The following is a 27,572-nucleotide window of genomic DNA, read 5'->3' on the forward strand; positions in this document are numbered from 1 at the left end:
CTTTTGAGCCTGAGATGACCTTCCGACGAACCGTGTCTGATATGTACCGGGTCGCAGCGGTGCCATTGCGCGCGGTGAGCCGACCGTCCTCGCCTCGCGTTCACCACGAACGCGGGGTCGCGGGCCAGTGGTGACCGCACCACCCGGAATGATCGTCGCCTACGGCCAACGGTAACGCGCACTGCGGCTGGGCAGCGCGCCTTCTCGTACCAAGCGACCGCGCTTTTAAACCAGCTGCCTACTGCCTTTTTAGATCTCGGCCCGGGCAGTTTCAAGAGAGCAGTGAAGACGTTTTTTTCTGATGGAGTGACGAGTGGCTGTGATTGACGATGGTGTGGTTGCGTATGGCGCGTGTGTGTCTGTGTGCGTGTCGTGTGTCTAGTATGGATACCTATAGGTGTGTGATTTCTGACATTTTTTATTCCCATTTAACCCCGACGTACGCGTTTTTACTCGCCATGACTTAAGACACAGAATAGCGACGGTGTACTGTGGAGTTGTCTCCTCCGTCAATACAATACTATACAATACACTGTTTAAAAGAAACTGTTCTCTAGGCTTCATTCAGTAATTGCAAACATTGGGAAATTCAAGCCGCCTCTTACTCTAGGTTTCTATCTTTGTCATCGCCGCATTGCTCGGAACCCTGCCGGTAGCGCGCGTACACTTCCTCAAAGTACTGTTTGCAAGAGATCCTGGCTCCGAGCCGGGCGCAGAGCAGGAAAACGCCCGACATCTTTCTGTGCAGTGAGTAGGTCTCCTCTGGCGGCGGGCAGAGACGCTGCGTCAGCATCACCGGCACCAGCTGCTGAATCCGCCGCGTCGTCGACTGCTGGCCGAAGTCGAAAGGCGCCTCGCTCTGAAATGCCTCGCCGAGGATCATCACCGCCTCGACGTGGGCGTCCTGCATGGCGCGTGACTCATAGCCGGTGAGGAACCCGAGCTGGACTGATTGGTCGAGCACTTTCTGACGATCGTGGCGCGCCGCGCCGTGGATGATCTCGATGTATGTATCGATAAACTCCTTGCTAAATTCACGACACGCTCCGAAGTCAAGAAGCGTAATGCGCCCCGTGTCTGGCTCATAGAAGAAGTTAGACCAGTTGGGGTCGGTCTGCATAAAACGCCACTCAAATACCTCGCGCATGCACAGTTCCACGAGGCGCGAACATATATGGTTACGCGTCCGCTGGTCGGCGCCGACGCACTGGTCCAGCGGCACACCCTCCACTAGCTCCATGCCGAGCACCTGTCCAGTGGTTAGCTCACCCACCACCTCCGGCACGTAAAACTTATCCGAATGCGGTTCCACTAGACGGCGCATGCGCACAGCACACTCGGCCTCACGCTGGTAGTCGCACTCCCAGTCGAGCTCGCGTTTAGCCACGGCCACAAGGTTATCGATAAAGAGGCCCTCGGGCAGTATGCTGGCTACGTTCAGGACGGCCATCAGGTTGTTGATGTCGCTGTCAATGCCCTGTGCCACGCCCGGATACTGCACTTTGATGGCCACCCGCCGGCCGTCCGGCAGCGTGGCCTTGTGCACCTGACCGATGGAGGCCGCCGCGAACGGTCGCTCCTCGAATGTTTCCAGCCGTGCGCGCCAGTCGTCACCGAGCTGTTGGCGCATCACGCGTTCCATCTGCCAACGCGGCATGAAGTCTGCCGACTGACGCACACGTTCGAAGATGTTCTGCAGCTGCGGGCTGATAAGCGCGTTATCCTGGATGCTTAGAATCTGTCCGAGCTTCAGCGCCGCACCACGCACACGACACAACGTTGACACAATCCTCTCGGCGTTGGCCTCTGTGAGCAGCGGGCTGGCGTCCAGCAGGGCGGAGGCAGCCGCGGGCCCTCCACGGCTGCGCAGGCCGAGGGTGCGCCGTGTCATCTCGGCGATGGCGCCGGCGCCCAGACCAGCCGCCAGGCCGCCGAACGTCGCCAGCCGAGACAACCGAGACGCAGGAACGGGCCGCTCTCGGGCCGAAGGGGACATCTGCGTGGCCGAGGTGGCACCGACGCTGGCTAGTGCCGGTTTCGAGGATGCCGGGACGACCGGAGTCGGGTCAGGTCCTGTCTGCGACAATGAGGCCTCAGGCGGGCCGGCCGTGACGAGAGTCTGATCGTTGACATCCAGTTCAGAGCCGTTTGTCGTCGTCGTCTCGGGCGCATGCTCCAGACGGCCGCCCTCCGCCGACAGCCGGTCGCCGGCCCGCTGGGCCGGCTTCATCTGACTGCGCGCGGTGGACTTCGAGTGTGTCTGAGGCGGCACAGCTGGTCGGTCGACAGATGCTGAGCTGACAGCACCCGGCATTCGACGCACCACGCTGGAGGTGGCCGCCAGCCGGCCGAGGTCCAGGCGCGCTTGCCTGACGGTCGCCCAGACCACAAGCTCCAGGCCACGCCACAGGCGCGCCAGCTCAGAGAGACGGGACATGGCTGCTGGACGAAAAGAACATACAGTAAGACGCAATACATGTGACACTCCCAAGCCCAAGGCATGGTGTGGCTGTGAAAAGGGCATTGGGCTTTCAATGCCACTTGGGCTTCCAATGCCACTTGTTATTCGACGAGACGTTACACAGCAATATCAACCCTCAGGGGACTATCTGAGAGTTGGTGGCTATGGCCGGTTCACTGTTCAGACTACACAACTGGTCACATTGGAGGTTCTTAACCCGCGCCAGGTCGGGGGGGGGGGGGTGTTTGGACAACCCCTGTGGTTTTTCGCATTTATCTAAAAAAAAACGGCCAGTCCTTTCCCGCACACGTTATGTAAATTTTAGACCCAGGTCGCTCAAGGTCAGGTCACCAGGTCACGTCGAGTGACCTCATCTAAGAAAAAGTTGGAATGCTCGTCATAGCTACACCAATGAAACGGTTGCTTTTAAACTTTCAGCGATGGATAAGAGTAGGGTAGACCGGGGCAACGCGCACCCCGGAGGTAATGTGCGCCACGTTAATATATATATGGCTTCCCGTGTGTAAATAGTTTTAACCCTTTTACTGGTGGTGGTGGTGGTGGTGGGGGGGGGGGGGGGCCAATCGGCCCCACCTGTAGTTTTTTTTTTGCTCTCGACGGAGAACGACTTAAGCTAGGGCTAGGGCTTCGGCCCGCGACCATCTGACGTCCGGCCCGCGGCTGGTATCAGCGACTTACATCGTGTTCCGGCCGGCGGTTCCTTCAGAAATCGACTTCGATATAAAAGTAACTTAAATGTGCGTTGGCACAATAGTTCTTCCTTCACACATTTCATGAGTTTATAAGCACCACTTGCAGACGTTTTTGTCTAATTCAACTTCTAGACAAAACTTGCAACGGTAAGATTTGGTCAGCAGCTTTTGCGCGCAGCAGCAACGACTGCTGGCTGCGCGCAGTTGGGGGCCTCACGCGGTCTACTCGTTTAATTTATATCTCCGGGATAACTTGCCTCTCTCAACCGCTGCAGGATTACCCCACCGGGCAAAGCACGTGAGCTGTCACAGCTAAAAATGTATTAATAACGCTGTCATATTCGGCCCCCGGTCAACAGACATGGTAGCCCAAATCTAGTCGGATATGAAAATTATTCCAAATCCATAGACTTTAATGCTAAATTGACTATATTTGAGAGGGTTTTATGATGATAAATGACCAGATACAGAAAAAAAGCGAGATGCTATCTTGTAGATTAAATCGTCGACTATCTGCGACTTTTGAAGTGTTTTTTAATCTGAGGTACGGAAATCGTGTTCCCAAGAGACTGAAAGTAGCCATGCTTTACATTAGACCCAATGGCAAAAATTCGGAATCTGACGAAATTGGCCATTTTTACGTCTGATTTATGAAAATTATAGACAGGATATATAAAAACCCGAGATGCTATCAGGTGGGAAATTTCATTGTCTATTACCGCTTTTTGAAGTGTTTTTCGATCTGAGACCGGCAAATCGTGTTCCCAAGAGACTGAAAGTAACCCTGTTCTACAGCAAGACAATGGCAGAATTCTAATATTTGATGGAAGATATCTTAGGTGATAATAACCTTACTACTAATTGCAATGCTTCATTGGAAAGCTCAACACTGCCACTATCATCGGTCTATGTATTGCTATTTCACAGAACAACAAAAAATAACGTTTTGAAGCCTCTGAATATTGACTTACTTTTCATCGACGGGCTCGATCCCCGTTACCACCAGCAATTTTCCGGGAAGTCAGGATTTTGCAGATATTTAAGCAGAATTGCAGAGTTGTGTTAATACTACGGCACTTAAATACACATTTTAAGAAAACTGCTTTTTTTCTTAGCATGAGTTAGGTCTCAGAAACAGCAACATGTCGATATAATGAGGAAAAATAAGTGCAAATGATCGCGCAAGAGAGTATCCTTAGCTCCCTAGCAACCACCTAGCAACGTAAGGCAAAATAGTAAACAACTTCTGTTGGTATCAGGTACTCAGCCTTGGAAGCACACTAAAAGTTCACCATACTGGGCTTCATACTGAATTTTGCATACCAGAATGGGTGTTTCCAACTAAAATTATTTTTTCGCGAAATTTATCTTTGTTGCCCTACTATTTTTCGTAAAACCGAGATATACAAACTTCATGATATCAAAAATAATATTGTGATAATGAAGAGCGCCGTATAAAACAAGAAAATTGCTGAGATCATGCCTACTAAACTTGGTCCTACCCCCTAATTCAATATACCCTGGTCATATTTGCCAAACATTGCTTGTAACCTAAAAACTATGTCCCCTGGTTTGGCTCTCCCACAGGAGACGAATCGGTAACTTGGCTGAATCCCAGTTGCGGCACCCGGCCGCCAGGGTCGCTGCCGCGCGAGCGGCCTTGACCGCTCGCATGTCATTGGCAGTTCGGTCCCTCCCCATCTATACCGAGGTGGGGAGGGGAGAAGAGGGGAAGAGAGGGGAGGGAGCGGCATCCGCTCGGCACTGGGCGATACCTGGCTGACCCCGCGCTCCCTCGCTGACCTTTGTCCTGCCCTCAGGAGTCAGGCGAAGACCGACTTCCTGGCCTGAAGCGGCCCAGCGGAAAACCGAGCTCGCGGGGCGCGACTCCATTGGCCCACTCTTATAAATGGAATGCTGTCGTATCCACGGCATTAGATAATATTAATAGTGATACCAGCAGTGGATGTGGTAAAATACAGTCCAAAACAAACGAAAGCACACGATTCGTACATAATGCGCCCTCCCATTCAAATAAGCCCGCCCACTTCGATAGATGGTGTAGTTTCTTAGAGCGTAAAAGATGCAAAACACTACCGATTTTTTTTTTTTAGCTCGGCCACTGGGACCGACAATATACAATTGACTGAAATGCATGAAAACAATTTTGCATTTAGGTAATAGCCGTTTTCTGCACCCAAACTTTAGCCAGTGACGCCCTGATGATGATGATTGGGTTTGATGGCGTGCCCAACCTCTGAGGGTTATATGACGCCAGTAACTTATCTTTTTGCGTGAGGTGCGGGGCAAGAACTGAACAGCGAGTTAACAACAGTCTTAAAGCGCAGGTAAGCGTGCTAAACAATGGTGAGCAATGTGCAGTTTCCTCTCAAAGCACGAGTAAAATGATGTAAAAAACGGGACAACAGTCCCTCAAGAAGCGTTGCTCGGGCTAACGTCCAATATACTAGGTCTGGGTTTAGAAACTATCGTGCTCGAAGATAAAAGCCAACCCTCGCAGGACAGCGAGGCAAGAGTTCCGGTAAAGAGAGAGTTTTACGAGACTTTGTGAGAGTAGACTACTCGGAGTCCCGATGTTCTGACGAACGCAAAGAGGGCTTCCCTGTCTAGGAGGTGCGAGTCGTTACCTAGCAGGTTTTGGATGGTCAGCTGATGCGTAGCCCCGAAATGCGCTTCCCTTTCACGATTAAGCTGAGGACAGTCCAGTAGAACATGCCTCACCGATAGGGGGACAGTGCATCTAGGACACGTAGGTCTGTCTCCTCCACAGAGGAGAAAGCCGTGGGTGCCGTACGTGTGCCCAGTCCTCAGCCTGCACAGGCTGGCACGGTCCGCCGACATCAAAACAACGGTGCGTCAGCTGATTATTGGTCCTCCGATTCAGGAGAAATTATTAACGCGGGAACGCCGGCGCTAAATAAAGGCGGTGGGATTCACGGCTTTGCATGATTGTGTGCAATATTTTTTTATAGTATCAAGCGAGGGGTATTGCTGGAGTTTTGCAAATAAATATTTTATTCTCAGTTTGGCTATGCGATCGTGAACACTTTATTTTCATAGATACGATATGAAGTAGTATAAACAGGCCAACCCAAGGCTATGTAGGCCAACCTTAGACTTCGCATAGCCATGGACATTGCGTAGGAAGGTACTCGCCGATCGTACCACGATACCACGGGCAAGATATCAGACTTTTGGGAGTTTTGTGTCGCTGAAATGTATTTTAAGTGCTAAGAAGGAAAATAATTCAATTTAATGTCATGTACAATGGACATTTAGCCATTCCAAGCATATAGTTTGCCTGGCTTCGCCAACCAGATAGCCAGGTTTATTCCAAGAGCTTCTAAAGAGGTAGTGGATTTAATATCGTTTCTATTACATTTATTTGATAATCCTACATATCAGTAAATTCCTGCCACGTTATCATTCTCGTCGAGCGATTACCGGCACATCGTACCAATTGGTACGATGTGCCGGTAATCGCTCGCCGAGGATGCCAATGCAGCGTCGAGCGTCCGATGGTTTACGATAGGAATTATAACAATAGTTTTAAACTAGCGCTTTTTAGAACCATGGTCCGAAATGGTAATTCAAAGAACCTCTTCCCCTTTCAACTCACCTGAAAAAGCTGCTTTCGTGTACCACCCAGCACCCGTTTCGTAGATATATCAAAATGATAACCGGAGGCGAAGATTATCTTTATGATACCACGATTTGTGGGGCTGACTAGTACCGACGGGGATCCCACAAACACGACGGTCACATTCATTAAGCATGATGTACGGCGTAAAGCACCACAACTCACCCCAAAAGCGCAACCTTCTGAGATATCTTATATTTAGTTTCAATGCTGGTACTGGTGCAGTTTCAATGCTGGTACTCTGCTCATTTCTGCTCAATAAAGTTATTTCTCGCTCAAATGCGCCTCACATTAATCGTGTGCTGTGCTCCACAATCATTGCGCCGCGCGCTCTTCCTTCTTATCGGCCCCCTTGAGATCGTATCCATCAATATCTATTTGCTTCAGTTCTAAGTTCTAATGACTTGTATTGTAGAGAAACAATTTTAGAGCGTTTAACAAAATAATTGCATAACCTATGAGCGATAGGAAAAGCCCAATCGTCCAACTCATAAAAAACATTGGGACACAAACAACTGGAAACTGATGGTAGTTGGTACTTTCGCGCATAGGCGGCGGAACGGGGAGGGCACCGGGGCACCGTGCCCCCCTTTGATTTTGGCATTTTAACATGGGCTCTATGGGCGTTACATGGAAAGAATGGGACCAAAAGTCGGCAGTGCCCCCCCCCCCTTCCCCAGTTGAGCTGGGCGCAGGTACTAAATAGCATCAAAGGAAATCCTATATTCATCTCGCCGCATTTAAGCGCACCAATCGAAAGACGACAGCGTGACCGCGCTGACAGGCAATCAACCTGGCCACATAAAACTAGCTAGTGCAAGGAAGATGTCTATATAAACCACTGGACCATGCAAAGCGTTCATGTAAATAAAATATGAGTAAAGATGACCCGTTTGAGGGCAGACTGGCCAAACAGTGACGTTACACGCGGATCTCAACACTGCACAGCCCATTCATCAAAAAAGATCTCGTGGATCCCTATATACGTCATAACTAGCCCTAGTACGGGGGTATATAGCCATGGACGTAAATGGCCGGCTTAAGGCACAGGATCCCAATTGTCATCCCCATAACGTGGTCCCCAGAAGTCGCCAGGCCGAGAGCCAATGGCAGTTAAGCACATCTTACACGTGCCGACAAACGTGACACAATGAATCCAATAATGAGCCCGCCAATAAGCCTGCCTAATTCTGCATGTAGGCTGCTATTTACCACCACGGCGGAAGGCTAAAACGCATCCATACAGCTCAACATAGGTGTCAATTTCCGCCGGGTTGGGGGTGCTCAAGCTCTTTAAATTCCCCGCCGGCTCGGCTGGCTTGGCTTTGGAGCCCCAACTTCTATAGAGCCTTGGCCCCAACAGACGGTGCGGGTCAAGGTCACCGCTGAGGCGGCGGCGGATTTGCTGCGCCCGGGCAGTGGGCACCCTCAATTCGGTGAAAATCGACACCCATGCAGCTCAACATGACAAAACGCTGCATACAAGCGCACGTCCTCGCATTTAATTGACGCATTTAACTGCGTCACTAACCTCGTACACTGTACAACACTGGTGAGATGACTGTCCGAAGGAAACTGCCGACTTTGGCTGGCAACATTCAGGGTTGGTGACTTATGTAGGTACTGAGTTCGGCTGACTGACAGCGATGTGACTTCAGGACCGGTTGATGAACGGGCCATCCTAGCCCCATACTACAGGAGCCCAGCTGGTCTTGGCGAGCGGCGGCGACTGGACGAGGCTGGACCCCTACTACAGGAGCCCAGCTGGTGCTGACGAGCGGCGGTTACTGGACGAACGGGTCAGCCTGGACCCCTATTGCAGGAGTCCGGCTGGTCTTGGCGAGCGGCGACGACTGGACGAGGCTGGACTCCTACTGCAGGAGTCGAGCTGGTCCTGTCGAGGAAATAGTTCACCTTTAACATGGGATTTTAAACTGAGATAGCAGTCTGATAGAGCAGATTTGTGTATGCCCTATATTTGAACCGTTTGAGATATTCACCATTTATCAGTGAATATTGGTGCTTAAATTCATGTTCTAGTGCTCATTTACAGCAAGCAGAAACCTCTTCAACACACACAGTGGCCAATCAGCGATGAGAGCACTTACAGGAGCAGAATCCCTTACAGCTGATAGGTTGTTCAGCAGTTAGTGTTCATAACTCTAATCATTAAAATAATGAAATCCCTTTAGAAGAAGTGTGTAATTCCAAGTTAGAATACATTTAAATTTTATTCATCACATTTTTAACACATCTTTTTGAATTTTATTAATCAAATTACTCACAGAAGGTGAACTATTTCTTTTAACACTTACCTTGCTTCAATGGTGACATGTAGCTCTTGCAGCAGAGAAGGCACAGCATTTGGCTGCAACTTCAAATATTGACTTGTTGCTATCAATTATTCAGTTTTGAAATGCATACAGGTACAGTGAATCTTGGGTTCTCCTGTAAGAATGCTGACCGCAGAAGCAGAAGTTCATCCAAAGCTTGTGCCTGAAAAAGGGCCAGGTTTAATATATGAGTGAAATGAAGACTTATAGGTAAGGTTTTGACTAGACCCCTGGGTCACAACAGGAGATGACCCCCGTGATTGGTGGGACCACCAGGCACCAGCACTGGCACAGTCCGTTCTGACCACCGCACACCTATCAGCCCGAGAGCACACTAAATTGCATGTTAAAGCTCCATTAATGCTTTTTTCAATTTTGGCCATCCATTTTGTTGGGTCCATCATGTCCATCACCAAGCCACATTTAAAATGCACTACACTACATCCCCCACCACCTGACCACACCAGGCCAAATCTGCACCGTGCTACATAAAATCCGCACTGCACCAAGCTAAATCCACGCCACACCAAAGCCTCACCAGCCGGACAAGCCAGCACAGACGAGATCTTGTCGAAATTGCCATGCTTTGCAGAGTGCATACTGGCCTACCTGAACCTGACCTTACCCAACATATGAGCCTGACTGTCCTTAGCACTGGGAGCTCATTGAGACCAGGCCCCACAGGCCTAGTGGCCTCCTGAAACCTGATTTCCATATGGGGTGAGCTATTTAAGAAAGAATGGTGATCGGATATCAAACCCGAGACAAGACAGCAATGAGCAGTGGGCGGTTCATGCAACCATAATCATGTTTCCTTACCACAAGTATCAAAGCAAAAACAAAAATAGCTACCTATCGAATTCAAATTTCACTGGAACCTCACCTGCATGGATCTTAAGTGAAAGGTACATCTTGATACATCTGCACGAAAGATACATCTTGATCTTGATCCACTCATCTCAATCTTGTTTTTCTGCATCCAGGGCATGCAACACTTCTGGTCAAGGCCGTATATAGGATATCGCTTCTGGTATTTTTGGCACAACTTACTCGACTGCTGAGCTCAAATGCAAATTGCAATCACGGTCATAAAATACTGAATCAAGGCCATATTACTGAATATTGAATCGCAATGTATATTCAGTCGATGTACCCCTCGTTCGATGTCTCTCAGACGACGAAGATTGTACGTACGTCGTCCGGCCAATCCTCTTCTAGGTCAACGGGGGCTCGGCTGCAATTATGGAATGTGATTGGCCAAACCGGGCCAAACGGCGTAGAATCTTTGTCGTCCGAAAGACAGCGAACAAGAGTAATGTCGCTACTGCGCCATTGTTGCATCGAATTCGCCCCATAGAAGCACGTGTTAACTCTCTCCCATAGGGCCCTGGGTAAACTCTTGTACACAATCAGCTGACGGCATGCCTCCCGCGTCCCCTGGCTTGAAGCTTCGGCTCCGTGTTACCTTAGTATTCAATGACCGTGAGCCTGCACAGGACTACCTCGTCCCGCCTGTTTTTGCGCATTGAGGAGGCCCACGGTGCTAGTGTGGGCTTGAGGGATAGAAGCTTGTTGCCCAAGCAGCCATCCCACCTGCTTTGCCATTTGCTGTGCAAAAAGGCTTTGATCGTAGGGAAAAAGTCCCTAGCTGGGAGTGGGAATCGGTGGAGATGAGGCCTCTCCGAGGCCCTCCTCGCCGCCAAGTCGGCAGTCTCGTTACCTTGGATGCCTACGTGGCTCGGGATCCAGCAGAGCCGCACACGTTTTCCCTCTCGGGCAAGACCAGTAAGCTTCTGTAAAATGTCCTGTACAATGGGGCCAGTAGGGTTAAAAGAGCGGAGAGCCATCAGGGAACTCAGTGAGTCAGACATTATCAGATAGGAGTTCCCGCTGTCTACTTCGATGTAGCATAGGAGCTTCTGGATGGCAACGAGCTCCGAAGTGAAGACTGATGTCTGTCGAGGAAGTGTAAACGATCGGACCGAACCATCGCAAACAAAAGCACACCCTACACCTACGTCCGTCTTGGAGCCATCCGTGTAGCACGCCACGCAGTCGCCATACGAAGCGATGTGCTCCAGTGCTCCTGCCTTCAGCACGGGTCCCGGAACGTCGCGCTTCCTGGTAGCCGCCAAAGAGACATCAACTTCCGGGGTCACCAGCCTCCATGGAGGAGTTCCGACCACGTGGGAGTCCATGCGGATGACATCTCTGGGTCGGATACCACTCTCTGCGAAGAGCGTCTGCATACGGAGGCAAAATGGAGCTGGCTTAGAACGTCTAGTGTCGGTTGGGTGCCCAAAAATAGATCGAAAGCCGCTGGAGTAAACGGCCCCGTATGACGGGTGAAACGGAAACTGCCGAAGCTTCAGAGCGTAGCGCATTCCCAGCGCCTCCCTGCGAAGACCGAGTGGAGGCTCATGGGCGTCGGCGAGAAGACTGTCCACCGGCGTGGTGCGGAACGCGCCCGTTGCTATCCGGATAGCGGAGTGGTGGACAGTATCCAGCGTTCGCTTGATCGAGTGAGACGTGTTATCGTAGATAAAACATCCATAGTCAAGTTTAGAGCGGATCAGTACTCTGTACATAAGAAGAAGTGTTCTACGGTCTGCACCGTAGCATGTACGGTTCTCAAGTAAAAGTCTTGTTGGTTTTGCTTTTTCCGACATATCTGGTCCTATATAATGTTCAAATGCATAAGTATCAACCCGAATTATGTGTATGCACATTTACCACGAGACTGTGAAATTGCATCGTTGTATGCCAAATACTTTCCGAGATATTCACCAACAACCTCATTTTCTGCCGTTTGGGGTATTCTGGCCGCAATCTTCCTGGGATCGCCTATGACATCAGTAGAGCCATCTAACGAGAGGAACGAGGAAACACAGAATCATGAATGAATCGAGCGCGTAGTAAACGGTGTATGAAAGGGAGACTCGGTAGAGGCTATCCGGGTGGCCGGCGCGCGGCGCGCCCTTAGGCATCGGCCGACCCTTCGGACCGCGTGGGGTCAGAGGTCGCGCTCGGGAAGTCTCGGCTCTGGGTTTTAGCGCTATGCAGTCAGGAAGGGAGGATAGGATTAGCCCGACTGACTAGTATCTCGGCTGTTTCTTGTGGGGTGGAAGGGAGCACAGAATGGGATGGCGGTTAGTGGTGGATGGTGGGATGGTGGTTAGGTTAGTGCGTACTGCGTAGAACGTATTCCCAGTTGAAAAGTCCCCTGGCACGAAGGACGCCGCGACGTCGCGACATTTTGGGAACTTACAGAGGTTCACTTTTGACGTCATTGGACGGTCAACGGCCTGACCTTAAGCTTCGCACTAACGATGTTCGACACTAGGTGGGTGTCGAACAGACCTCCCGCCCTCAGTTTTTCGCAAATAACTCTCGCAAAAAGCGGCTGATTACGACGAAAATTTCAGTACCCTCGAGTTAATCAATATTACGCCTACTCTTAAATTTTTATGACCCTGACCCAAAAGTCCTTTGACTTGTAACCTGTTTTCCGAGACCATGTTTGGCCGGAATCGCAATTTAGCGTATTTCGGCTCACATTATGAGCGCGTTTATTGTCTTTTTTTTTGTGGCTTTAAGCGATCAAACATGTGAAAGGATGTTGATCCCATGGATTCTAGTGGGTGTCAAGGTCACGTGAAGGTCAGTCAGGTCACTGACCTTTGATGACCTTAGTTCACTGCTTCGAGTTCTACATGTTTCTAGGGTAGATTTTGGAGTTGATTTCGCATTTAGAAACCGTTTGAACATTTACGAAGTAGTTTTGGTTCCCTCTTAACATGTGACCTGACCTGACCCGACCTGGACTAAATGCACGAAAACATCATCTGTAATAAAAGTTAACTTGAAATTCGTGATCAGCACCCCCGCAAAACCTTATAATAGCCTCACTTTAAGAAGCTCTAACAGGTCCCGATTTTCCCGACTTTTGAGTTTTGAGAATATATTGACCAATCAAAAAATGACCTAGGACCTTAAAATTGGGTATCAACGGCCTCCTCTCGTCACGGGCAACACGCTCTTTTTCCGCGAAGCTCTAGCTCGATCAGGGGCTGAACGGCAAAGGGGTCCAGTCCAACGGACCCCCTCCCCTTTACGCTAGACGCTGGCAAAACACTAATATGAGCGAGGGTTAAAATACAGCTGCTGTCATACAAATTCGGCTGGAATCAAAGGTCAGGTTTGCAAAATTTCAGCTCTCGCAGCAAATTAGACATGTGGAGGCGGCACCCGTCTCCCCGTCCCCCTCTTCTCCTCTCGGCCACTACCAGCGAGGTTTTAAACGTATCATAAAGATTACAAAGCATCATATCAGATGACGCACCCGAGTAGCCATATGCACTGAACAAAAGCTTATTACCCACCCTAGTCTATCGGCACCATAGCACATGGTCGAGACTGTCGTCAGCCACGGACGCGCACTCGACCAACCCTCCGAGCCCGTTGACTGCGGGTGACCTTGACATGTCAAGCCTGATCGGCAGCCGGCCGCTGTCGTGCGGTCGTTACACACGGAGGGGAGGGAGACACAAAGCTCTACGTTATAGCTGACCTCTGACCTTTCCCTGCGCCCTGGTCACTGACCCCGCTCCATGTCGCTGGGCGGTGGCATGGCGGTGGAAACCGGTTCTAGCCTCTACACATGCCACCATTCTAACCCTCCCCTCCCCACGCTACTACGCGGCGTGGAGTACGCTCGTGCGTAACTGGGCGGAGCAAGGGGTCACGCGATACAGGGGCGGAACTGGTTGCCCTCCCGCTCGCCGAGCGACCAACGACTAATACCCTGGAGAACCGTACGAGACACACACTTCATGACGTTGAGGGCTTTCAAGCACTTATCACGGAGTTCCCTAAGGTGGGGCTTGTACGTGAGACGGCTGTCCATCAGCATGCCAAGGAACTTGGTCTCAGACTTCACTGGGATCAGCTCGCCATACAACCTAACCGTAGGGTCGGGGCATGGGCGTCGGAAACGGCAAAAGTGCACAGCCACCGTTTTCGCTGTCGAAAATTTAAATCCATTAAACATGCTCCATGTCTCCAAGCGTGAGACGGCTAGCTGAAGCTGCCTCTCCAAGGCTCGAGTGCTAGCTGCGTTTGTCCAAATGGCGAAGTCATCAACGAATAATGCGCGCCCAATGGACGGAGAGATGTAGTCCACGATGTCGTTAATCATGACTCCGAACAGGGAGACACTGAGAACGCCGCCCTGGGGAACTCCGTTCACTTGAGGGTATCTTTCAGATAAGCTATTGCCTATGCGTACTCTGAAGTATCGATCGGCGAGGAAGCTTGACAGGAAGTGCCCCATTTGTCCACGGATCCCGCACTTGTGTAGCTTCATGAGGATGCCAAGACGCCACGTGGTGTGATAGGCTGCCTCTATGTCAAAAAATATGGCACCCACATGTCTACCTCGCTTAAAACTGACGCGAATATCGGTATCAAGTGTTAGAATATGGTCGACAGTGGAGCGGTGCCGTCTAAAGCCGCACTGAGACGCGGTAAAGGCGTCATGGTGTTCCAAGAACCACATCAGACGAGTGTTCACCATCTTCTCCATCAGCTTTCCAAGACACGAGGTGAGAGCAATAGGTCGGTAGTGAAGGGGCTCGAGGCCACTCTTCCCTGCCTTCAGAATAGGTATGATAATCGACTCACGCCAGGTGTCGGGATAGGAGCCTCTTTCCCACAGGGAATTGAAAAGGGCTAGCAGTGAGTCAAGAGCTGGTGAAGGGAGATGGCGGAGCATCTCGTTGTGGACGGCGTCTGGCCCCTCGGACACACATCTCAATGAGCTGATGGCTGACATCAGTTCGGGCAGCGTAAAAGGGTCGTTGTAGGTGTAATGGTCAGTGGAATTAAAGCTTACGCCGATCTGTTCACAGCGAGCACGGTGGCGAGTGAAACGTGAGTCAACAATGCTGCCAAGATAACGATCCCTAAACGCTTCACCCATCACGGTCGCAACCTCGGCTGGGTCTGAGACCTCTCGATCACCCACTCTCAGCACTGGGAGAGGGACCGAGCAAGACCGACCATCAATCCGCTTCACGCGGGACCACACCTCTGAGAGCGGTGTGAATCGGTTAAGCTGACTCACGTATGCACGCCAAAAGGAGCGCTTCGCTTCCCTTACCGTGCGCCTAGCCAGCGCTTTGGCTCTTTTGAAATACACCAAGTTGGTTGTGCTGCTATTGCGTCTAAAGGCACGCAACGCTCGCTTGCGTGCTGCTATGGCGTCGCCACAATCAGCAGTCCACCATGGGACTGGGACGCGCTTGGGTGAACCAGTGGTGCGAGGAACACATGTCTTTGCGGTCTCCACGAGGGTGGAAGTGAAGCTGGGCACTGAATGTGGACCAGCTGTGTCGAAAGCTGCCTCGAGGCGATTCCGAAACTCGCTCCAGTCGGCTTTCCTGGTGTTCCACCGTTGGGGGCGGGTACCAGCCGTGCCGCGACCGGAATAGTCGTTCCAGATAGGGAAGTGGTCACTGCCCCAGGAGTCCGGATCGACGCGACACGTAAATAGTGTAGCCAGCTGGGGGCTGACAAGACAGAGGTCTAAAACCGAGGTATGCCCAGAGGGCAATGTAACATGAGTGGCAGACCCTGTGTTTAAAACGCAAAGCTCTTCGTCGTTTAGAAATGATGCCAACTGTCGGCCACGCGGGCACACCGAATCACACCCCCATGCAGAGTGGTGAGCGTTAAAATCACCTAACAACATCACAGGAGAAGTAAGCTCTGTCATTAACAACTGGAGCTCCACGAGTGGAAGGACAGCTCCTGGAGGGCAATAGATAGAGCACACTGTAATCTCCCGATGGTCCAGTGTGACTCGGGTAGCCACAGCTTGGAGAGACGATCTCACAGGCACTTGCCTAGAAGGCACACTGTGATGGGCAGCTATCATGACGCCGCCATGAGCTATGGTGTCTGATGCCAGGTCTTTCCGATATACCGAATAGCCTTTCATTTTGAAGCAGGTGTCGGGACGCAGCTTCGTCTCCTGGAGGCAGACGACGAGGGGCCGCTGCTGGCTGACCAGAGCTTGAAGCTCAGGGACGCTCGAGCGAATACCCCTACAGTTCCACTGTAAAAAAGACTGCATATGAAGTGTTACCTAAGAGGCGGAACGCTAAAGTGGAACTAAAAGGGGTGGCTAGAGATAGCCGACTAGGTGGTTTAAAAGTTCTGGTCTTCGCTAGTCTCGGTACGAGGGGGCCCGAAGTGCACGCGAGGGTGCACTCCTCTGCCGCGGCTAAGACGCCCGTCCGCGGAGCTCGACCTACCCTCGCGGGAGTCCAAGGATCTGACTCTGGAACGGGGGCTACCCTCCGTGGCAGAGTCGGTCCAAGGAAGGCTCCTCTTCCCAGGGCGACCTGGGGTGGCAGAAAGCACGTCTCGTGATGGTGAGGGTGGTGGGGTTTGGGATGGGTGGTCAGCTCTTCCAGAGGTGCGGGCGGTCAGCCCCGATGGTGGAGATGGAGCTCGCAGACGCGGGGGAGGAGGAGGGGGATAGGAAGGGGGGCCCATCAGAATCGTGCCATCGGCGGGGCTCGCCACTTCCGCTGGTCGCAAAGCCATCGGAGGTGTTCTGACGGTTGAACCAACCGGTGCTGGTTTCGACGAACCGGCGACCGGAGCTTCCTTTGGCCCTGACGGTTCGCGAGTGTCTTCGATCGGATAGTTGGTCGATCCTGCATCTGCAGGTAGCAGAGACTCCTGGGCCTTCGCCAAGATCGATGCACGTCGTTCCTTGTGCTCACGGGCCAGTTCCTGGTTGCGGCGGAGAGCTGCCGCCACTGCGGTCTCCTTCACTTGGGGTCGCTTCGTTTGGGCGCCTCCCAAGGGATGTCCCGGTTTGGGATGATCAGCGGTTTCCGTCTGTGAGTTGTTCGCAGTGGGGGGCGACGAGCGCCGCCCAGTGCTCCCTCCCTTCCGCCCAGCTATCCCCCAGCTAGCCGGCTCTCCTTCGGAGTTGGACTCATCGGGCTGTTGGGGCGCCTCCACTGCAGGGGGCGGGGCCAAAGGCACCGAACCTGCCGAAATTCTTTTGAGGATCTCGATCAGGTCGGCCACAGACATGTGGCGCAGGTCGTGTAGACCTTTAAGGAGGGCGTCGAGATCACTGGTGGAGCAAGTCTCTGTCCCTGACTTCTCTCGTTGGGTGGGCGTTGGTTTTCGGGCGGCAGCATCTCTGTACGAGAGAACAGGTGCAGGGGTTTGGGCGCGAACCTTAGCTTGGGCGTCGCGGAAGGGAATCCTCTCCTTCACCATGAGGGCTCGGATTTCCCTCTCGCAGATATACTTAGGACATTTTCTATCCCACGCCTTGTGAGGGCCGCCACAGTTCGGGCACTTCAGAGTCTCGGAGGTGCAATCCTTCGCCTCGTGACCTTTGGTGGAACAAGATCCACAGCGGAGGTCTCCACGACACTTCTGGGAAACATGTCCGAAAGCTTGGCATTTGAAACAGCGAATGGGGTCTGGTACGTACGCCCTGATGGGGACCGAGAGGTATCCCACCTTGACCCCATCCGGCAGAGAAGGGCGGTTCATGGTGAGAATGACGGCATCGGTGTCGACCAGTAGGCCACGCTCCCTCTTCCGAATGCGTCGAGCTTCAGTCACACCATCTGCCGCCATTCCCTCGACTATCTCGTCCTCTGTTACTCCTCTCAGGTCAGGGCACGAGATGACACCCCTTACACTGTTTTTTCGTGGGGTGCGCATCAACCTTGACTGCGACGCGGCATAGACCCTTGCCACGAATATGGAAGGACAGCTCTCTCGCTTTGAGCAGCTTCCGGATCGCATCGTCACCGGTCATCTGTAGTTCGAGTGATCCGTCCGCTCGCAAGATTACCTGCTTTGGGTTCCCGTACTTTGAGAGGGCCTGCACGCGTTGAAAGGGATTCAACTTTAAGGGACGCTGCCTGCCCGATTCGTCGGTCTCGGCGGAGCGAACTACCAGGAACTCTGGCAGACGTCTGGGGGCACACTCGTCCCTCCAGACAATGCGAGTCCGTCAGACTGGTTGAAGTCAGCATCGTGTAAGGTAGTGGGGTTGGTTTCAGTCACGGCCGAGGGTCTCGGGTCATGGGTCTGGTCTACTCTATTCGGTGAGCCTTGGCCCTCGGATCGTGCCTGAGGGCGAGCATCGGCCGAAGCCGTGGTCCGTAAAGGGGGGACCTTCTCGTGTGACGTTCGCCCGCCGGCCGAGGCCAACGGGCGAGAGTCGGCCGGAGCCGAGGGATTGGATTGAGGGGAAGGGGGGTTGGTCCGGTTATCCATGTGAGTCTGTTGGTCTCCGCCAGCTCGGCCGCCGACGCTCCGCAACGGCGCCGCTACAAGGCCTAGGACGGCCGAGCTGACTGTACGGGACTTGGCGGCACCTTCCGCGGGGGAGAGAGAGACTCACCACCCCCCACGGTCGGATACCGCCTCCTCCCTTGACGCCTCGCCGAGTCACCGCCAGGGGCAGCGACAGATCAGCTCCACCGACGGAGGACGAGCACAAGTGCCCGAACCCCGCCGGCGACACCTCTCAGACACCACCCCCGGCGGCGTCACGACTGGGAATGGCTCCTCAAGTGCGGCGCCCCACTGAGTGTCCCGCCCTTACAGAACTCAGGGCCAAAGAGGCGTGTTGCCCAGCCACCGCGACTGGCTCCGCACGGTGGGGGGCTCAACCTCCAGGATCCCGTTGTCCTGGGGTACGGGTCGGCTCGCCTAGCCTAGTAAAACCGGCTGGTACCCGAGGGGACGCCACTCCCCTTACACTAGCCCAACTCGGCTGTGTTCCTGCGGGTGCAAAAACAACGAAAAAGGTAGGAAAAGAATCAGAAAGCTGTGCTCGAACGAAACGCGGACATCCGGTGAGAAGCAAAGCAAAAGCAAACAGAGACCGCTCAAGAGAAACAAAACCACGAAAACCAAGAAAAGTCGGGCCGTACCATCTGTCCAACCAGCGATCAAAGCAAGTCGTAAGCAAGCATGGGTCAAGCTGGGGCCGAGGGGGCGCTACTCCCCTTGCTGGCCGGGGCCAAGGCCGCCGCGGGGCAAAGGCCCAAGGAACCCAGTCCAACAGCGACCCCGGCCACTGCCAACCCCCTGCGGGGCCAATCCTGCAGACAATCCATCCAGTAAGCAAGGCAAGTCCAGGTCAAAACGCGCGTCAAGCTGGGGCCGAGGGGGCGCTACTCCCCTTACTGGCCGAAGTCACAGCCGCCGCACAGCCGGAGCCAGATGACCCCGGCTAAGCAGCAGCTCTGACCACGGTCAGCCCCCTGCGGGGGCCAGTGACGCCCTGTCCATTCTAAATGTAACGTGGCGCCCCTCGTGCTTCTCGGTGTTGGCGAAGCAGACTCGGCTCAGAAGAAAACTCAGGTGTCGTTTGTTTCTTCAGTTCTATTTGCCGAGCAGGGGACACGCTAGCATTACGACCCGGTGGATCTTGCGCCGCCCTAGGACAGAGGTCTTGATGGTACAGTGCCTTGGTCCGAACTGAACTAACCTACCTCGCGACAGTCAGCTTTTATACGCGCGGGTCACGTTGCTGGCCTCGTAACTCCTTTGTGCGTATAATGCTGATGCAACACAGTATTTACTTAACACAAAAACAACGCCATTAATCGTGCAAGGGTGCGGGTCTTGCCCGCCGTTGCGCAGCGCGCACCGCCACTTGACATAAACACACAACGTCATAAATCGTGCAAGAGGCGGATCTTGCCGGCCGTTGCGCAGCGCGCACCGCCACTTAACATAAACACACAACGTCATAAATCGTGCAAGGGGCGGATCTTGCCCGCCGTTGCACAGCGCGCACCATTAGTCATCCTCGGATACGCCCATACACTTGCCACCGTTTGACAATAACCAGATGTAGTGACCTCGCTCTTCCTTGTACAGATGTTACGATTTGATAAACAGTCCCATCATAATAAGCCACTTCTCGGAACGGGTGTGTCTCGGTGACAATTGTATAAATTGTTTACGTTCAGCGGTGCCGAGCGGTGAGTCACATCGCCGCCGGTGCCGCGAACAAGGACAAGCTGATTTGAAATTTTTGTGGAGTGGGAGCTGGCCAGAGGTGGGCCAGATGCTACATAAAGCGTTTATAAGATTGGTCCCAGCACCCGATTTTATATGAGGAAGTCGTTTAAAAAGCACCTTATTTCTAACGAATTTATTATTATGGCCACTTTTACAGGACGTCTATAGAGTTTTGGCTTACATTTCTTCCTCGTTCAGGAGCAACGTTTTAACCCTCACCGGACCTTCAGGTTTTCTGAATACCGAGGGGACGTTGGGGGTTGGAAGTGAGGAAACAACCCCCTTCGCCGATTCGCCCCTAATTGAGCTAGAGCCTCACGAAAGAAACGATCGTGTGCGTCGTTACGAAACGCAGCGATTGGTCTCCGCTTTAAGGACCAGGGTCAGCCGATGACTTCGGAGGTCAGGTCAAGTGGCCCAAGGCACAGGTTCGGTTTTTGGTAAATAACTTCGCTAAAAATGATCGCAGATCCGCGATTTTAGCAGCATCGTGTTTGTCTAGCTCAGGCGTGTCGAATGGTATATTTTTTCTTCGGGTGAGATCAACTTAACACTCGCCCGTATAGGGGGGTCGAACGGACCCCCCTCCCTCAGTTTTTCGCGAATAACTCGCGTAAAAAGCGGCCGATCGCGACGAAACTTTCAGTACCCTCGCGTTAATTAATTTTACACCCACCCTGAAATTATCATGACCCTGACCTTAATGACCTTTGACCTGTGACCTACTTTTCGAGACCATGTTTGGCCGGAATCGCGATTCGGCGTATGTCGGCTCGCATTAGCGGCGCGTTTGCAGTCTTTTCGTGTTTTTTTTTCTAAGATAATTTTTTTCTAAGCGTTTTAAGCGTTCAAAAATGGGATATGATGTTGCTTCCATGCATTAGGGTGGGTGTCAAGGTCACCGGAAAGTCAGGTCAGGTCATTGACCTTTGATGACCTCAGATCACTTTTTCGAGTTTTACATGTTTCTAGGCAAGTTTTAGGAGCTGAATTCGAATTTAGCAGCCATATAAACATTTATGAAGTAGTTTTGGTGCCCTCGTAACATGTTGCGAAGCTGTCAAAGGCGGTTGCCACCTACTACGAATACCCTTACTGGTTGACCTGACCTGACCTGACCCGACCTGGCCTAAATGAATGAAGACATCATCTGTGATCAAAACTAACATGATATTCGTGATCAGCACCCCGAAAACCCCATAGCAGCCACGCTTTACGACTTTCTAACACGTCCCGATTTTCCCGACTTTTGGGTCATTGACCTGACCTGGAAGGTCAACCGATGACCTAGGATCTTAAAATTGGGTATCATCGGCTTCCTCTAGTCACGGCCAACACGCTCGTTTTTTTCCGCGAAGCTCTAGCTCGATCAGGGGCAAAACAGCAAGGGGGGCGGTCCAACGGACCCCCTCCTTATACGTTTGCGGCTGGAAAAACACCAATACGGGCGAGAGTTAACCCGCGCCCCGCTGGGCCCCCCTCCCGTTTTTCGCCAATAACTTCTAAACGCGTTACGCCAGCGACGTCAAACTTTCGGTACCTTATCATACATCAATTTGACACGTTTCCTGAAAATTTGAGCGAAATCCGTCGGAATTTTTTTGAGAAATTGACGTTTTATTGACGTCAATGTTCGCCATTTTCGCCTCAAAAACGGCAAAATTTCAAACGCCCCTAACATCTTCATTTTTAAAGGAATCAAGACGTAACAAAAAAAGGTTATACGTGATTCTACTTTGTCTATCAAATGGCTATCTCGGTTTTTTTAAATTTGGATTTTGGGCCAAATTTTTTCTTAAAAAACTGACTTTTTTGGGAAAATGATTATAAAATCCAAAATTTTGAGTGTATCGAAAAAACCGGAATATATTTTAGAGAAGTGGTCTATGTGCAGTGTGCACCTACATACCAATTTTTAGAATAATCGGTTCAAAAATGTGGGAGGTATCTATTCAAAATTTTATGACGTCACGACACAACAAAATTTTGAAAAATGATTTTTTTTAGAAGGTCTAGACCTCGTACAGAAACAAAAATAGCACCATTCGATTTGCCGTGAAAAACTGCATCAGATAGACACCTTTTTAGGCCTTAACAACCAACTTCAAAATTTGACCTCACTTGACCTGACCTTGACCTGACCTCGACCTGAAATTCATCCAGAGGTGGTCCATATCACTTATTGAGTGTGCCTATAGAATTATATAAGTGAATGACCCATAAAACATGTGTCGCACATGCCCTTTTCTAGAATTTATTTTTGGTGACCTGACCTGACCTTGACCTTGACCTTTGAATGACATTGTACCTATGCAACGAATATTGTCTTGGTAGTCTAAGAACACGTTTTGGGCAATCAGTCTCAGTCCATTCTTCGGCAACTACGGTGCAAGGCCGATACTGTAGAAACTTGAATTTTGTACCCTTGACCTGTCCATTCACAACTGTCCATTCACCCCCCTGAGGGCGAGAGGCTGCACCTTGAGCGACTTCGGCATACGTCTTGTCACTCAACACGTGCGAAGAGTGCTCAGCCAGATCGCGAGCCTGTCCAGGAGAAGCAGATGCATGCATTGCAACCTCTTCAACGCGCTTAGACGCATCCGCTGTAGCTTTCAGTCGGAAGAGACAAGACAAGAGACGGTCCCACCGACCATCCGATCGGTATCAGGTCAAATCTGGAGTTCCCTCTGCACTGAACGTAAAATGGTTGGATGGAACCTCAAATTGAAAATTATCTAAGCGCCAGTAACGTTGATTGATGACTAGAGTCTGATCAACGATGATTATAGAATCTGAGTACTATGTAGTAGCGAATTGATTGAAAATGGGCTCAAAAATAAATTTGAAAGGGGGAAATTCCCCCTTCCCTCCCTAGCCGTTCACTCACAATTTGAAAGGGGGAGCGGAATTTTCGAAGGGGGGAAATTCCCCTGTTCCCCCCTTTAAAAGTTACCCTGCTACTGGAGGTTTCTGGAGCTTTGGTGAGAGCTTTCTGGAGCTTTCTGGAGGCGCTGGAACGCTCTCTGGAGGATTCTAGAGCTTTCTGGAGGTTTCTGGAGGTTTCTGGAGGCGCTGGAACAGGCCCGCTGTCAAGATTAAGATCCTAACAAGAAACCCTGATTCCTGATCAATCAATCCTTCACTGAGCACATGAGCCACTGTTCTTTAAAAGGGATTGAATATGATGAAAAGTGTGACATTGTATTGAGAAGTGCAAGAGGATACTTGATACCTGCCATGCAATGTTTCAATATCAATATGTAATATGTAATGATGCATGCCATTATGAATGATAAAATACATCATTGACAAATGAGTGAATATTGTCCAGAGTCCATGTGATTACTTCAGGAACTGGGCCCAGTTCAATCTTAGATTATGACATCTGATACTAGTTTTTGAAGCATTGCAAATTCTGTCAGCTCCCTCGTGTTTTAAACGCACTCTTACTCAAACACTCTTCTTACGACATATTTAATGATTCTAAGGCCACTTTACTCCGTCTTTTTATCATGATTTTTAGCCTAGACTGCCTTTATCTTTAGTGTTTCTATTTTTGATTGTTCACATTTTAGGGCATACCCGGATTTTCCTTTATTTTAGACAGTAAGGGAGCGTTACCATTACGCGCCCGCTTAACCCTCGTCCTGGCAGGGCATTTTTCATAACACGGCCTGGCCGGGGGGGCCCCCCCGGTCGATGGGACTCCCCCTCGCGATTGGCTCCTATGGCACCTAGAAACACCAAATTTGGTAGGTAGGTGGGCCCCCTGGAGTTCTAGGTGTGCAAAATTGGTTGCTCTAGGTCCATATTTAGGGGGGTTTTGGGGGGTATTAATGTAAAAATTTTGCTTAAAACAGGTCAAAAGTTTTTCGCTTATAACTTTTGATCTAATTAACATAGAGCAAAAAGAAAAGCACCAGTGAACTCAGCACGTCAAGACGCGTCGAATGATATACTTTTTAGCTTGCTTAAGTGTACTTAAAAGTTTTTTCTTAAATTTTAAGTAAACTTAAATTAATAAATTAAGTTCAAGCTAACCAAATTGCATCATATTGCATATCATTCGATTCGGCTGATCACCAGGAACACAATGATATCATTTTTAAGCTCTAGCGTCATTATCTGCCAAGTTATTGGCAAAAACGTCATTTGACCTCAGTTGACCTCATTTGACCTGACCCATGGATAAATACACCAAAAAAAGAAGCACCAAGTGACCTGCTATTAGGTAGTGGTTTCAAAGCACAAAAGTGATAGAACGAAGCGAATATCTCCAGTAATTTCCGAATTAAGTATTTTCCCATAGACTTAACATTACGACGTAATGACCTCTAGCTGACCTCAGGTCACTGGTCAGTGGCCTCAAAAAAACCCGAACTATATGTTATACAACTCGGTGAACTTAGCGTATCCTGAAAGTTTGAAGGAAATCAGTCCAAAACTGTGAGTTGGACAGGTGCAAAAAGAAAATTGAAATTTGACCATGACCTTGTACCGGTTTTTCTGACCTGGTGACCTGACCCAAGGTCACCCGGACCTGAAATTTCCAGGTCATATGTAAAAAGGTTGCCTCATAGGCTGTGCCAAATTTGGCGGCGCTGCGCGCCGCCGTTTTTACGCTATCTTCGAAAACCTTAGGGGGGGGGGGGGTCGCATCGACCCCCTGCCAGGGCGAGGGTTAAGCAGAAACTCAACCTGTGATTAAGCAATGTGTCTGGTTAATGCGGTCTCTGCTTAATACCGATTGATGAACATTCTTCTAGTTAAATATACCTCCACTCTTATAATTAAAGTACATTTTATTGGAACAAATTACAGTTTTCCTAACCCCTGCAAAAGGCACATTTAGGCACAGCATGCCCTAATTGCGCTATGTGATATAATGCATTTAAAAAACATGCAATGTTAGCCCTTTTACTGGCAAGGGCGATAATGTTCCCCTGAATATCCTTATTGGTCAGTACGGGCCCCTCAGACCTTCTGAGGTCAAACTTCGGCTTCTAACGCCAATTATTGAAAGACCACTTTTTATAACATTATACGATAACATTGAAAGCCTCGATCTCTTGACATAGCCCTAAATGCGCCCATGCCATGGCGCATTTTGTATGGGCGGAATTCCGAATGTGTCATATGGCAGCAAAATATTGATAATGCTGCACAACAGGCATTTACCGTCCTGTTTTTTGTCTCTCCATACCAAGCACATATACCATAATACTACTAAAATCACTTTTTAACCACCCTTCCTCACGAACAGCAGTAACAGTTCAAGTAAGCAGGCTCAGGAATCAGGATAAAAAACACGGTATTAGTATATATTAGGTCCGAGTGAGCAGTTGTGACGCTGTTGATACAAATATGTAACAGCAAAAAAATCAGGTTTTAGGTTAGGTTAGGTTGTAGGTTTGTAGGTTTTAGGTTTTAGGTTGTAGGTTTGTAGGTTAGGTTAGGTTAGGTTGTAGGTTTGTAGGTTGTAGGTTGTAGGTAAATAGGTAAGGTTAGGTCAGGTTTGATTATGTTTTTTCTTTTATTTCCAAGACATATAAGCCTCATTTTTGGATTCAGGATGTCAAATAATGTAAGAATATGAAAACTTTATCTTTTAACAGTCACTCGGACAGCGGACTCAATGTATACTTTTACCAGAAAACACTACCTATACATTTTACAAAAAACACTCAAAGTACCTACACAGCTTGCAAACTCACGCTGGTAGCGGTAGGTCGCAAAATATTGTTTTGATAATTGTTATAATAAATTGTTTTCTAAACACCAATCTACCTATTAGGTTCACAGAAACTGACGAGGGCGCAATTACGAGACCGAGCGCAGATTGGGCACTCTCCCCTATAGGCTATTGCCATGTATTGTTTACATAGACACATCAACATGTGTGAGTGGGGGTGAATGAGGACCACCTTAAATGGGTGTTGCCTGTGTGGCCTATTTTTAATACAATACAATACAATACAATACAAATTCCAGTCAAAAACGGCCATGAACACAAAAAAGTAAAAACACATGCTTGCTTGTCTGCACATGGCCTAGCACAAAACAGTTGGGCAAACATGTCCGTGAACTTAGCGACGTATACGTATACGTATTCAGCGACGAATTCCAAATCACTTCAGATTCATGGCATGGGTTAAGTTGACCATGCTGAACACGAATATGACATTTATTTTAACTTTTGAGCTGATCTTCATGGTTAAAATCCGGTTTAAATGACGGGGAACCGCATAACGTCGCGAAAATAAAAACCCACGAATTCCAAAGTGTATGCAAAATGTAGAGCTCATCCAGATCTAACGTCCGTGGAAGAATCCAAGCTCGTGGCTCTTTAACTTCATGGTTAAAATCCGGTTTAAATGACGGGGAACCGCATAACGTCGCGAAAATAAAAACCCACGAATTCCAAAGTATGTGCAAAATGTAGAGCTCATCGAGATCTAACGTCCGTGGAAGAATCCAAGCTCGTGGCTCTTTAACTTCATGGTTAAAATCCGGTTTAAATGACGGGGAACCGCATAACGTCGCGAAAATAAAAACCCACGAATTCCAAAGTATGTGCAAAATGTAGAGATCATCCAGATCTAACGTCCGTGGTAGAATCCAAGCTCGTGGCTCTTTAACTTCATGGTTAAAATCCGGTTTAAATGACGGGGAACCGCATAACGTCGCGAAAATAAAAACCCACGAATTCCAAAGTATGTGCAAAATGTAGAGCTCATCGAGATCTAACGTCCGTGGAAGAATTCAAGTTCGTGGCTCTTTAACTTCATGGTTAATATCTGGTTTGAATGACGGGGAACCGCATAACGCCGCGAAAATAAAAACCCACGAATTCCAAAGTATGTGCAAAATGTAGAGCTCATCTAGATCTAACGTCCGTGGAAGAAACCAAGTTCGTGGCTCTTTAACTTCATGGTTAATATCTGGTTTAAATGACGGGGAACCGCATAACGTCGCGAACATAAAAACCCACGAATTCCAAAGTATATGCAAAATGTAGAGCTCATCCAGATCTAACGTCCGTGGAAGAATCCAAGCTCGTGGCTCATCGCCTTCATGGTTAAAATCCGGTTTAAATGACGGGGAACCGCATAACGTCGCGAAAATAAAAACCCACGAATTCCAAAGTATGTGCAAAATGTAGAGCTCATCCAGATCTAACGTCCGTGGAAGAATCCAAGCTCGTGGCTCTTTAACTTCATGGTTAAAATCCGGTTTAAATGACGGGGAACCGCATAACGTCGCGAAAATAAAAACCCACGAATTCCAAAGTATGTGCAAAATGTAGAGCTCATCCAGAT

The 27,572-nt window shown here is 50.0% G+C and overlaps 2 protein-coding genes across 4 annotated transcripts in view; both read right to left on the bottom strand.

Annotated features, from left to right (window-relative positions):
* Positions 1-400: 400 nt before the first annotated feature.
* Positions 401-27,572, bottom strand: part of LOC122368479 (atypical kinase COQ8B, mitochondrial-like) — a 45,194-nt gene continuing 18,022 nt past the window's right edge. The window contains exons 1-2 of one of the 3 annotated variants that reach the window (XM_043342436.1): positions 3,161-3,308; positions 401-2,439 (exon numbers count right to left, since the gene is read on the bottom strand). In XM_043342436.1, coding sequence (XP_043198371.1) covers positions 602-2,439; positions 3,161-3,257 — 1,935 coding nt within the window. In that variant the 5' untranslated portion in view covers positions 3,258-3,308 and the 3' untranslated portion in view covers positions 401-601. Of the gene's footprint in view, positions 2,443-3,160; positions 3,309-27,572 lie in introns of those variants that run through there. The other 2 variants (XM_043342434.1, XM_043342435.1) reach the window with 2 other exon arrangements.
* Positions 7,016-11,786, bottom strand: LOC122368480. Its single transcript, XM_043342437.1, has 2 exons — positions 9,151-11,786; positions 7,016-8,729 (listed from the first exon to the last, which is right to left on the bottom strand). Exon 1 carries the CDS (start codon positions 11,754-11,756, stop codon positions 10,635-10,637), a length of 1,122 nt encoding a protein of 373 aa, XP_043198372.1. The 5' UTR covers positions 11,757-11,786; the 3' UTR covers positions 7,016-8,729; positions 9,151-10,634.

This window comes from Amphibalanus amphitrite, unplaced genomic scaffold (assembly GCF_019059575.1).
Source record: "Amphibalanus amphitrite isolate SeventyFive unplaced genomic scaffold, NRLGWU_Aamphi_draft 000950F_arrow, whole genome shotgun sequence".
NCBI classification, from domain to species: Eukaryota; Metazoa; Arthropoda; class Thecostraca; order Balanomorpha; family Balanidae; genus Amphibalanus; species Amphibalanus amphitrite.